At 46.3% G+C, this 13,335-nt stretch overlaps 1 protein-coding gene across 1 annotated transcript; it reads left to right on the top strand.

The window, feature by feature from the left end:
* Positions 1-4,455: 4,455 nt before the first annotated feature.
* On the top strand, positions 4,456-11,840 carry LOC147119706 (uncharacterized; the record flags this gene model as incomplete). Its single annotated transcript, XM_085984137.1, has 1 exon — positions 4,456-11,840. A coding segment is annotated over one exon (1,047 nt), but the record flags the coding sequence as incomplete, so codon positions are not given.
* Between the last annotated feature and the right edge of the window lie 1,495 nt (positions 11,841-13,335).

Genomic DNA, 13,335 nt, shown 5'->3' with positions numbered 1-13,335 from the left:
CGAGGGCTGTGTCAACCACAGTAGAGGGGAATCCTCAGTTGCAGAATAAGGAAGACATGTCGGAAGCACTGGTGTGGAAGGGGGCATCGTCGGAGCAGATGCGGCGGAGACGGAGAAACTGGGAGAATGGAATAGAGTCCTTACAGGAGGTGGGGTGGGAGGAAGTGTAGTCCAGGTAGCTGTGGGAGTCAGTGGGCTTGTAGTGAATGTTGGTCAATAAACTATCCCCAGAGATGGAGATGGAGAAGTCGAGGAAGGGAAGAGTCAGAGATGGACCATGTGAAGGTGAGGGAAGGGTGGAAATTGGAGGCAAAGTGAATGAAATTGTCAAGTTCAGGGCAAGAGCAGGAAACGGCACCGATACAGTCATCAATGTACCGGAAGAAGAGGTGAGGGAGGCGACCTGAGTAGGACTGGAACAAAGAGTGTTCAACATATCCCACAAAAAGGGAGGCATAGCTAGGACCCATGCGGGTACCCATGGCAACAGCTTTGATTTGGAGGAAATGAGTGGAGTCAAAGGAGAAGTTGTTCAATGTGAGAACAAGTTCAGCCAGGCGGAAGAGGGTAGTGGTGGATGGGGATTGGTCGGGCCTCTGTGTAGAACTGAACCCAGCTAGAGTCAGCACCTTCAGGGGAGGAGAGGGAGGGGAACCAGCAAGTGTAGAACTGAACCCAGCCAGAGTCAGCACCTTCAGGGGAGGAGAGGGAGAGGAACCAGTGAGTGTCGAACTGGACCCAGCCAGTATCAGCACCTTTATAGAGTCATGACAGCACAGAGGAGGCCATTCGGCCCAACTAGTCCATGCCAGCTCACCGTAGAGCAATCCATTGCGTCCCATTCCCCCGCTCTATCCCCATAGCCCTGCAAGTTTATTTCCCTCAAGTGCCTATCCAATCTCCCCTTGAAAACATTGAGTGTCTCCGCTTCCACCACTTCCATCGGCAGCGATTTCCAGGTCCTCACCACACGCTGCGTAAAAAAGTTTTTGCTCACATCCCCCCTGTATCTCTTGCCCAAAAGCTTAAATTTGTGTTCCCTAGTCCTTGTATCATCAACTAGTGGGAACAGCCTTTCCCCGTCTAGCTTGTCCTAACCTGTCATAATCTTGTACAACTCTTATCGAATCAAAGTTTGGTGTCATCTGCAAATTTAGAAATTCTACTTTGTATTCCAATATCCAGGTCATTTATATATATCAAAAAAACAGTGGCCCCAGCACTGACCCTTGGGGAACACCACTGTCTACCATCCTCCAGTCTGAAAAACAGCCATTTATCACAACTTGCTGTTTTCTATCCTTAAACCAATTCTTTATTCAAGCTGCCACTGACCAACCTATTCCATGAGCCTCAATTTTGTTAACCAGCCTTCTATGTGTACTTTGTCAAACGCCTTCCTAAAATCCATGTAGACAACATCCATTGCATTCCCTTCATCAGTCCTCCCTGTTACTTCATCAAAAAATTAAATTAGATTAGTCAAACACGATCTGCCGTTTACAAATCCGTGTTAGCTCTCCTTAATTAGCTTAAACCTCTCCAAGTGCCCATTCGTTTTTCCCTTGATTATTGTTTCTAAAACTTTACCACCACTGGTGTTAAACTGGCTGGCCTATAGTTACTAAGATTGTCCTTGCACCCTTTCTTGAACAATGGTGTCACATTTGCCACTTTCCAATCCTCAGGCACCTCCCCCCGCATCTAGGAAAGGTTGGAAAATTATGGCTTGCCCTTCCGCTACCTCCCCCCAATTCCCTTAGCAACCTGGGATGCAACCCATCTGGACCAGGTGACTTGTCCACTCTAAGCATACCCAGCCTTTCTAGTACATCCTGTCTATTAATTTTCACCCCTTCCATTGCTTCTATCTTTTCCACTTCTACCGATATTTTGCCAGCATACATCTCCTTAGTAACACCAATACAAAGTACTCATTGAGTATTCTAGCCTTGCCCTGCGCCTCTAAGTATATATCACCTTCTTTGTCCCTAATAGGCCCCACCCCGCCTCTTACTTCCCGCTTACTGTTTACATGCCAGTAGAAGATTTTGGGGTTCCCTTTTATGTTAACTGCCATTCTGCACTCATATTCTGTCTTTGCCAATCTTATTTTCAGCTTCACTTCCCCTCTCAACATATTGTATTTGGTCTGGTTCTCCCTTGAAGAATTCACCTGACATTCATCATACACCCTCTTTTTGTTTCATCATCTTCTCTTTCTCCCTCATCATCCAAGGAGCCCTTGCTTTGGTTCCCTTACCCTTCCCTCTTGTTGGAATGTACCTAGCCTGCATTTGGAACATCTCCTCCTTAAAGATCACCCATTGTTCCGTTACAGTTTTTCCTGTCAGTCTTTGGTTCCATTTTACCCTGGCTAGATCCTTTCGCATCCCATTGAAGTTAGCCCTATTCCAGTTTAGAAGTTCCACTCTAGGTTGTTCCTTGCTCCTCTCCATTGATAATCTAAATCTTATGATGCGATGATCACTCGTACCCAAGTGTTCTCCCACAGACACTCGGTCGACCCGGCCCATCTCATTCCCCAGCACCAGATCCAGCAATGCCTCCTTCCTAGTTGGGCCAACAACATATTGGTCAAGGAAATTCTCCTGAACACATTTCAGAAATTCCACCCACTCCTTTCCCTTTACCCTAGCATTATCTCAATCGATATTTGGGTAATTAAAGTCCCCCAATATCACCACTCTATAGCTCTGGCATATCTCTGCGATTTACCTGCAGATTTGCTCCTCTACCCTCTCACTATTTGGAGGCTTGTAAAATACCCCCAATAGTGTGATCATACCCTTTTTGCTCCTGAATTCTAACCAAATGGAATCTGTCCTTGTCCCCTCAAGAACATCCTCCCTTTCCAACACTACAATGTCTTCCTTAATCAGCACTGCAACCCCACCTCCCTTTTTTACTTCCCTATCCTCTCTGAACACCTTGTACCCTTGAATATTAAGTGCCCAGTCCTCACCGTTTTTAAGCCACGTTTCCGTTATTGCCACAACATCATATTGCCGCACGGCTAATTGTGCTTGTAGCTCACCAACCTTATTCACCACACTTTGTGTGTTTACGTACATGCATTCTAAACCCATTTTTGAATTTTTCATAGTCTTTCCTAGTCTGCTCCGATCGAATATGGTACTACTTCCACCTCTAATACTTTCTTCTCGAGTACTATCCAACACACTCGCTCTTTTATGCACCTTATTCCTCTTTTCTACTCTATATGCTGGAGCCCATCCCCCTGCCAAGCTAATTTAAACCCTCCCCAACAGCACGGCCAAACCTTCCCGCGAGAAAATTGGTCCCGGCTATGTTGAGGTGTAACCCGTCCGGCTTGTATAGGTTAGATGCCTTCTGGGAAAGAGAGGGAGGGGAACCAGTCAGTGTAGAACTGAACCCAGCCAGAGTCAGCACCTTCAGGGGAGGAGAGGGAGGGGAACCAGTCAGTGTAGAACTGAACCCAGCCAGAGTCAGCACCTTCAGGGGAGGAGAGGGAGGGGAACCAATGAGTGAACTGAACCCAGCCAGAGTCGGCACCTTCAGGGGAGGAGAGAGAGGGGAACCAGTGAGTGTAGAACTGAACCCGGCCAGAGTCAGCACTTTCAGGGGAGGAGAGGGAGGGGAACCAGTGAGTGTAAAACTGAACCCAGCCAGTCAGCACCTTCAGGGGAGGAGAGGGAGGGGAACCAGTGAGTGTAGAACTGAACCCAGCCAGAGTCAGCACCTTCAGGGGGGGAGCGGGAGGGGAACCAGCGAGCGTAGAACTGAACCCAGCCAGAGTCAGCACCTTCAGGGGAGGAGAGGGAGGGGAACCAGTGAGTGAACTGAACCCAGCCAGTCAGCACCTTCAGGGGAGGAGAGGGAGGGGAACCAGTGAATGTAGAACTGAATCCAGCCAGAGTTGGTGGTGAAAACAGGGAGAGGAGGAAAAACTGTCTTCAGACGTGCGATTTGTTTGGATTTTAACACTGGGAGGAGGGACAATGAGTGGGACTGGGATTTTCAGCTTTGGAGGAACAAGAGAGGAAAGAATGTTCTTTAGAAACTAGAATTGTCTGTTCTGAATTTCTGTCCTGTGTTTACAGTGATGAATTTTGTAAACTCCTTTTACAGGGTATTAGAAGGGGTGGATTTGGGAAACTCAAACCAACCATCACGTCAACATCTGACTGAGCCACTCGATTCCTCAGGGCCGGAATATCATCACCCTTTGAATGTGGAAGGAGAAATGTTTGTCTGTTCTGTCTGTGGGAAAAGATTTCAAACATCAGTGTGACTGGAAAAGCACCGAGACACACACACCCGAGTGAGAGTGTTCCAGTGCACTGACTGTGGAAAGAGCTTGAACCAGTTACACAGCCTGAAAAACATCACACCATTCACAGTGGGGAGAAACTGTACATGTGTTCTGTGTGTGGACGAGGCTTCACCTGATCGTCCAACCTGGAGAGACACAAGGACACTCGCACCACGGAGAAACCGTGGAAATGTGGAAGCTGTGGGAAGGGATTCAGTTTGCCGTCTAGGCTGGAAATTCATCGCCGCAGTCACACCGGGGAGAGACCGTTCTCCTGCTCTGAGTGTGGGAAGGGATTCACTCAGTCATCCACCCTGCTGATACACCAGCGAGTTCACACTGGGGAGAGACCGTTCACCTGCTCCAAGTGTGGAAAGGGATTCACTCGGTCATCCCACCTGCTGATACACCAGCGAGTTCACACTGGGGAGAGGCCGTTCATCTGCTCCGTGTGTGGGAAGGGATTCACAGCTTCATCCAACCTGCTGACACACCAGCGAGTTCACACTGGAGAGAGACCGTTCACCTGCTCCGTGTGTGGGGAGGGATTCACTCGGTCATCCACCCTGCTGACACACCAGCGAATTCACACTGGGGAGAGGCCGTTCACCTGCTCCGTGTGTGGGAAGGGATTCGCTCGGTCATCCTACCTGCTGATACACCAGCGAGTTCACGCTGCGGAAAGGCCGTTCACCTGCTCCGTGTGTGGGAAGGGATTCAATCAGAAATTCCAACTGCTGGCACACCAGCGAGTTCACACTGGGGAGAGCCCGTTCACCTGCTCCGTGTGTGGGAAGGGATTCGCTCTGTCATCCAACCTGCTGACACACCAGCGAGTTCACACTGTGGAGAAGCCGTTCAACTGCTCTGAGTGTGGGAAGGGATTCACTCTGTCATCTGACCTGCTGACACACCAGCGAGTTCACACTGGGGAGAGACCGTTCACCTGCTCAGTGTGTGGGAAGGGATTCACTCGATCATCCACCCTGCTGACACACCAGCGAGTTCACACTGGGGAGAGGCTGTTCACCTGCTCTGAGTGTGGGAAGGGATTCACTCGGTCATCCCACCTGCTGACACACCAGCGAGTTCACACTGGGGAGAGACCGTTCACCTGCTCCGTGTGTGGGAAGGGATTCACTCAGTCATCCCACCTGCTGAAACACCAGCGAGTTCACAAGTGACAGCAGGGGTTTGATTCTGCTGTTATTGCTGCTGTTAATCACATCATGTTCATTCTGACAGTTGGAGTTTGTTTCTGCTGATGTTAACTCCTGTAACCGGGCTGGAGTTAATATTTTCATATTTCAAATAACAGTGTGACGATATTTGATGTCTCTGAGATAAGAGGAGACTAATTGATTTCTCAGCTGCAGGACATTCTGAAGGGGGAGGGTGAACAGACAGAGGTTGTCGTCCATATTGGTACCAATGACCTAGGTAAAAAGAGGGACGAGATCCTGCAAGCAGAATATAGGTAGCTAGGAAATAAATTAAAAAGCAGGACCTCAAAAGTAGTAATCTCAGGATTACTACCAGTGCCACGTGCTAGCGAGAGCAGAAATAGGAGAATAGACTAGATGAATGCGTGGCTGGAGAGATGGTGTAGGAGGGAGGGATTTAAATTCCTGAGGTATTGGGACCGATTCTGGGGAGGGTGGGACCTGTACAAGCTGGACGGGTAACACCTTGGCAGAACCGGGACCAATATCCTCGCAGTGGGGTTTGCTAGTGCTGTTGGGAAGGATTTAAACTAGTTTGTCAGGGGGCTGGGAATCTAAGTGTGGGCCCAGAACAGAGAGAAACAAAGCTGGAAGTGAAAGATAGAAAAGTAGTCAGCAAAACTAGTAGGGAGCAGAAACAAAGACCAACAGCAAAGAGGGTCAAAGTGCAGAAAAATATTAAACAGGCAAAGTTGAAGGCACTTTATCTAAATGCATGTAGCATTCGCAAAAAGGTGGATGAATTAATGGCACTAATAGAAGTAAATGGGTATGATGTAATTGCCATTACAGAGACATGTTTGCAGGGTTACCAAAGCTGGGAACTGAATGTTCCAGGGTACTCAACATTTAGGAAGGACAGACCAAAAGGAAAAGGAGGTGACGTAGCACTGTTAAGGGATGAGATCGGTACGGTAGAGATAAAAGATCTTGGCTTGGCAGATCGTGATGTAGAACTGGAATCAGTTTGGGTGGAGCTAAGAAACAGCAAAGGGCGGAAAACATTGGTGGGAGTTGTGTATAGGCCACCAAACAGTAATGGTAATGTAGGGCACAGTATCAATCAAGAGATTAGAAGTGCATGTAACAAGGGCAATACGGTAATCATAGAAACATAGAAGATAGGAGCAGGGGTAGGCCATTCAGCCCCTCGAGCCTGCTCCGCCATTCAATGAGATCATGGCTGATCGTCCAAATTCAGTACCCTGTTCCTGCCTTCTCTCCATATCCCTTGATCCCTTTAGCCTTAAGAAATATATCCAACTCCTTCTTGAATATATTTAATGAATTGGCCTCTACTGCCTTCTGTAGTAGATAATTCCACAGGTTCACCACTCTCTGGGTGAAGAAATTCCTCCTCATCTCTGTCCTAAATGGCTTACCCCTTATCCTTAGACTGTGACCCCTGGTTCTGGACTCCTTCCAGCATCTAGTCTGTCTAGTCCTGTTAGAATGTTATAAGTTTCGATGAGATCCCCTCTCATTCTTCTAAACTCCAGTGAGTACAAGCCCAATCGACCCAATCTCTCCTCATACGTCATTCCTGCCATCCCAGGTATCGGCCTGGTGAATCTTCGCTGCACTCCTTCCATGGCAAGAACATCCTTCCTCAGATAAGGCGACCAAAACTGCACACAACACTCCAGATGTGGTCTCACCAAGGCCCTGTACAACTGCAGCAAGACATCCTTGTTCCGGTACTCAAACCCTCTCGCTACGAAGGCCAACATACCATTTGCCTTCTTAACCGCCTGCTGCACCTGCATGCTTACTTTCAGCGACTGGCGCACAAGGACGCCCAGGTCTCGTTGCACTTCCCCTTCTCCCAATCTATTGGCATTCAGATAATAATCTGCCTTCCTGTTTTTGACACCAAAGTGGATAACCTCACATTTATCCACGTTATATTGCATCTGCCATGCTTCTGCCCAATCACCCAACCTGTCCAAATCACACTGGAGTTTCTCGGTATCCTCCTCACAGCACACACGCCCACCCAGCTTTGTGTCGTCTGCAAACTTGGAGATATTACATCTAGTTCCCTCGTCCAGATCAATATATATTGTGAATAGCTGGGGTCCAAGGACCGATCCCTGCCGTACCCCACTAGTCACTGCCTGCCACTCGGAGAAAGAGCTGTTTATTCCACCTCTCTGCTTTCTGTCTGCCAACCAGTTCTCTGTCAAAGTCAATACCTTGCCCCCAATCCCATGTGCCTTAATTTTACATGCTAATCTCTTATGTGGGACCTTATCGAAAGCCTTTTGAAAATCCAAATACACCACATCCACTGGTTCTCCCTTATCTATTTTACCAGTTACATCCTCAAAAAATTCCAGTAGATTAGTCAAGCACAATTTACCTTTTGTAAATCCATGTTGACTTTGTCCGATCCGGTCACTTTTTTCCAAGTGCTCTGCTATTACATCCTTTATAATGGACTCTAACATTTTCCCCACTACCGATGTCAGGCTTACTGTAATTCCCCGTTTTCTCTCTACCACCCTTTTCGAACAGTGGGGTAACATTAGCTACCCGCCAATCCATGGGTACTGTTCCAGAGTCTCTCGAATTTTGGAAGATGACCCGCAATGCATCTACTATTTCTAGGGCCACTTCCTTAAGTACCCTAGGATGTAGATTATCAGGCCCTGGGGATTTATCGGCCCTCAATCCCATCAATTTCCCTAACACCATTTCCCTACAAATACTGATTTCTATCAGTTCCTCCCTGTCATTAGACCCTATGTTCCCCGACATCTTTGGCAGGTTATTTCCCTTGTTAGCCATGGTTGCGTCACCTTTTTTGTTTTATTTTTATGCCAAATTGGGATGAACAAATTCTGTAGTTCATGCGATCTTTGAATGTTTGCCATGGGGGACTTTAATCTATATATTGACTGGGCAAATCAAATTACCACTAATGGCGTGGAGGACGAATTCTTGGAATGCATGCAAGATGGTTTCCTGTATCAGTATGTGGAGGAACAAACCAGGGAACAGGCTATTCTGGATCTGGTTCTGTGTAATGAGAAAGGGCTAATCAATAGCCTTGTGGTAAAGATGCCTTTAGGGACAAGTGACCATAATATGATTGAATTTTACATTAAGTTTCAGAGTGATGTAGTCCAATCTGAAACTAAAGTCTTCAATCTAAACAGAGGAAACTACAAGGGTATGAGGGACAAGTTGGCCATGGTAGATTGGGAGACTACACTAAAAGGTATGAAGCTGGACATACAATGGCTAACATTCATGGAAATAATGCATAATTTGCAACAAACATATATTCCTCTAGGGCATAAAAACCCAAAAGGAAAAGTGATCCAACCATGGCTAACAAAAGTAATTAAAGCTAGTATTAAGTCAAAGGAGGCAGCTTATAAAGTTGCCAGAAAAAGCGGTCAGCCTGAGGATTGGGATCTTTTTAGAAATCAGCAAAGGGGGACCAAGAAATTGATAAAGAAAGGGAAAATGGAATATGAGCACAAACTAGCGAAAAATATAAAAACGGATTGTAAAAGCTTCTATAGGTATGTGAAAAGGAAAAGACTGGCGAAGGTAAATGTAGGTCCTATACAGTCAAAGATGGGAGAATTTATAATGGGGAATGAGGAAATGGCAGAGAAATTAAATAAATACTTTGTTTCTGTCTTCACGGAGGAAGACACAATAAACCTCCCAGAAATATGAGAAAACCAAGGGTGTGGCAAGAATGAGGAACTTAAAGAAATTATTATTAGTAAAAAAACAGTACTGGCAAAATTAATGGGACTAAAAGTCGATAAATCTCGAGGACTGGATGACCTACATCCTCGGGTTTTGAAAGAGGTGGCCATTGGGATAGTGGACACATTGGTTGTCATCTTCCAAAATTCTATAGATTATGGAACGATTCCTGCAGATTGGAGGATAGCAAATGTAACCCTGCTATTTAAGAAAGGAGGGAGAGAGAAAACGGGTAACTACAGACCTGTTAGCCTCACATCAGTAGTTGTGAAAATGCTGGAATCTATTTTAAAGGATGCAATAACTGGGCACTTAGAAACTAATAGTAAGATTGGGCAGAGTCAACATGGATTTATGTAAGGGAAGTCCTGTTTGACAAACCTATTGGAGTTTTTTGAGGATGTAACTAGTGGAGTAGACAAAGGGGAACCGGTAGATGTGGTGTATTTGGATTTTCAGAAGGCCTTCGATAAGGTCCCACACAAGAGGGTGGTGAACAAAATTAGGGCACATGGAATTGGGGGTAATATATTAGCATGGATTGAGAATTGGTTAACAGACAGAAAACAAAGAGTAGGGATAAACGGGTCTTTTTCAGGATGGCAGGCTGTGACTGGTGGGGTACCGCAAGGATCGGTGCTTGGGCCCCAGCTATTCACAATCAATATCAATGATTTGGATGAAGGGACTAAATGTAACATTTCCAAATTTGCTGATGACACAAAGCTAGGTGGCAGTGTCAGTTGTGAAGAGGCTTCAAGGGGATCTCGACAGGTTCGGTGAGTGGGCGAGAACATGGCAGATGGAATATAATGAGGATAAATGTGAAGTTATCCACTTTGGTAGAAATAACAGAAAGGCCGAGTATTTCCTAAATGGTGAAAGATTGGGGAATGCAGATGCTCAAAGGGACCTGGGTGCCCTTGTACATGAGTCACTGAAAGTGAATGTGCAGATGCAGCAAGCCACAGGAAGGCAAATGGTATGCTGGCCTTCATTACAAGAGGATTTGAGTACAGGAGTAAAGACGTCTTACTCCAATTATATAGGGCCCTGGTGAGACCACACCTGGAGTACTGTGTACAATTTTGGCCTCCTTACCTAAGGAAGGATATACTTGCCATAGAGGGAGTGCAACGTAGGTTCACGAGATTGATTCCTGGGATGGTGGGACTGTCGTATGAGAAGAGATTTAGTAAACTAGGCCTGTATTCTCTTGAATTCAGAAGAATGAGAGGGGATCTCATTGAAGCATACAAAATTATTACAGGGCTTGATAGGGTGGATGCTGGGAGAATGTATCCCTTGGCTGGGGAGTCGAAAACCAGGGGCCACAGTCTCAGGAGAAAGGGTAGGCCATTCAGGACTGAGATGAGAAGAAATTTCTTCACACAGAGGGTGGTGAATCTTTGGAATTCTCTACCCCAGAGGGCTGTGGAGGTTCAGTCATTGGGTATATTCAAAACAGAAGTCGATGGAAGACACATTGCTCGAAGGGGAGGATAAATGACTCACATCGAAATGCAATTGTTACTTTTGTCTTCTTTGTAAAATCACAAAGTCTGGGCATAATTTGTTAGTGAAATTAAAATTGATTATCTGGACTAGAAGTAATTGAATCAGGAAATGTATTTTATAATGATGTGCGTTTTGAAATTGTACTTGGAACATCTCCTCCTTAAAGATCACCCATTGTTCCGTTACAGTTTTTCATGTCAGTCTTTGTTCCTTGCTCCTCTCCATTGCTAATCTAAATCTTATGATACGATGAACACTTGTACCCAAGTGTTCTCCCACAGACACTTGGTCGACCTGGCCCACCTCATTCCCCAGCACCAGATCCAGCGATGCCTCCTTCCTAGTTGGGCCAAGAACATATTGGTCAAGGAAATTCTCATGAACACATTTCAGAAATTCCTCCCCCTCCTTTCCCTTTACCCTAGCATTATCCCAATCGATATTTGGGTAATTAAAGTCCCCCAATATCACCACTCTATAGCTCTTGCATATCTCTGCGATTTCCTTGCAGATTTGCTCCTCTACCTCCCTCTCCCTATTTGGAGGCCTGTAGAATACCCCCAATAGTGTGATCATACCCTTTTTGCTCCTCAACTGTAACCAAATGGATTCTGTCCTTGTCCCCTCAAGAACATCCTCCCTTTCCAACACTACAATGTCTTCCTTAACCAGCACTGCCACCCCACCTCCCTTTTTTCCTTCCCTATGTTTTCTGAACACCTTGTACCCTTGAATATTAAGTGCCCAGTCCTCACCGTTTTTAAGCCACGTTTCCGTTATTGCCACAACATCATATTGCCACACGGCTAATTGTGCTTGTAACTCACCAACCTTATTCACCACACTTTGTGCGTTTACATACATGCATTCTAAACCCATTTTTGAATTTTTCGTAGTCTTAGTCTGCTCCTATCTAATATGATACTACTTCCGCCTCTAGTTCACAGTCAGAGTGTCTTTTTGCTGATCTTAATAACCCCCTATACTTGGGCTGGAGATTAATATTATTCTGTATCAAACATATTGAATAAAGCAGCTTTGTTTCAAACACAGTTGATTGAATATTTGATTTCTCCATGATCAGAGGAGACTTATTGATGTTCTGTTACCCACTGTTCCATTTTTGGGCTTTTCTTACTCTTGATTATATCACTTCTCACCTAGTTCACCTTCTACCACATCTAACCCCAAGCTGGTTCCATTTGACTACATGGTTTGTGGGTGTCATAGACTGAACTACAGTGTCTCACTTTATATTCATCTGAAATTCCTTTCAACCAACCCTTGAAAGAACAATCTTGGTTCAGATTTGAAATCAGTTATTGTGTGCATGGTTTAACACTTCTTGGATGTGGTTAGTACAACTCCTCCACGGGTCCTGCATGTGACAGCCTTTGGAATGTTCTGATCTTTGTCATTGTCTTTGCTGATTGTGATGGTGTCCTTGATTTAATCTCATGGAACTAACATACCGTGCACTATTTCCTGCATCGAGATCATTGTTTCAAATACTGAGCTTGAGCACAGAGCTTGGAGACAGAGCCGGGAGATTCACAAACGCAGTGATTCACAAGCAGAGTGGGCGCAGGAATTGGTGGAGAGGAAGAAGGCGATGGAGACGTCTGAGTGAAAAGGAGGAGTGGAGCCACAGAACCCAAGTTAATAGGCACGAGAGCGGAGCTGTGGGACAGCGAGAGGAGCGGCCGCAGATAAAGACAGGCCCAAGAGCCCAGAGGGAGCGCCAGTGTCAGGGAGCGAGGTAAGTGACCTCAGCACAAGGGAAGGAGCAGATTGGGGAGGGATTGTTTTTAAGTCTCGAGTTTATTTCTGTTAAGTTACTTTAAAAAAAAAGTTAGTTAATAGTTGAATAATTAAAGGCACAGCAGGGCAACTCGGTCCAGCGGATGCACATCCTGTGCCTTTCCACCGTCTACAAGGCACAAGTCGGGAGTGTGATGGAATACTCTCCACTTGCCTGGATGAGTGCAGCTCCAACAACACTCAAGAAGCTCGACACCAAAGCAGCCCGCTTGATTGGCACCCCATCCACCACCTTAAACATTCACTCCCTCCACCACCGGCGTACCGTGGCTGCAGTGTGTACCATCTACAAGATGCACTGCAGCAACTCGCTAAGGCTTCTTCGGCAGCACCTCCCAAACCCGCGACCTCTTCAACTTAGAAGGACAAGGGCAGCGGACACTTGGGATCACCACCACCTCCAAGTTCCCCTCCAAGTCACACACCATCCTGACTTAAAAGTATATCGACATTCCTTCATCGTCACTGGATCAAAATCCTGGAACTCCCTCCCTAACAGCACTGTGGGAGTACCTTCACCGCACGGACTGCAGCGGTTCAAGAAGGCGGCTCACCACCACCTTCTCAAGGGCAACTAAGGATGGGCAATAAATGCTGGCCTTGCCAGCGATGCCCACACAACATGAACGAATAAAAAACAATAGTGGGAACTCCAGGACGCTTCCCGTGTCCTGGACAACCACGTGTGCAGGAGGTGTCGTCAGCTGGAGGAGCGCGAGCTCCGGG

The sequence above is a fragment of the Somniosus microcephalus genome, chromosome 4 (genome assembly GCF_052327205.1).
Source record: "Somniosus microcephalus isolate GS21.2 chromosome 4, FLI_Smic_1.0, whole genome shotgun sequence".
Lineage (NCBI taxonomy): Eukaryota > Metazoa > Chordata > Chondrichthyes > Squaliformes > Somniosidae > Somniosus > Somniosus microcephalus.
The sequence above is the reverse complement of the archived record's forward strand: the minus strand, read 5'-3'. Positions and strand labels throughout refer to the sequence as shown.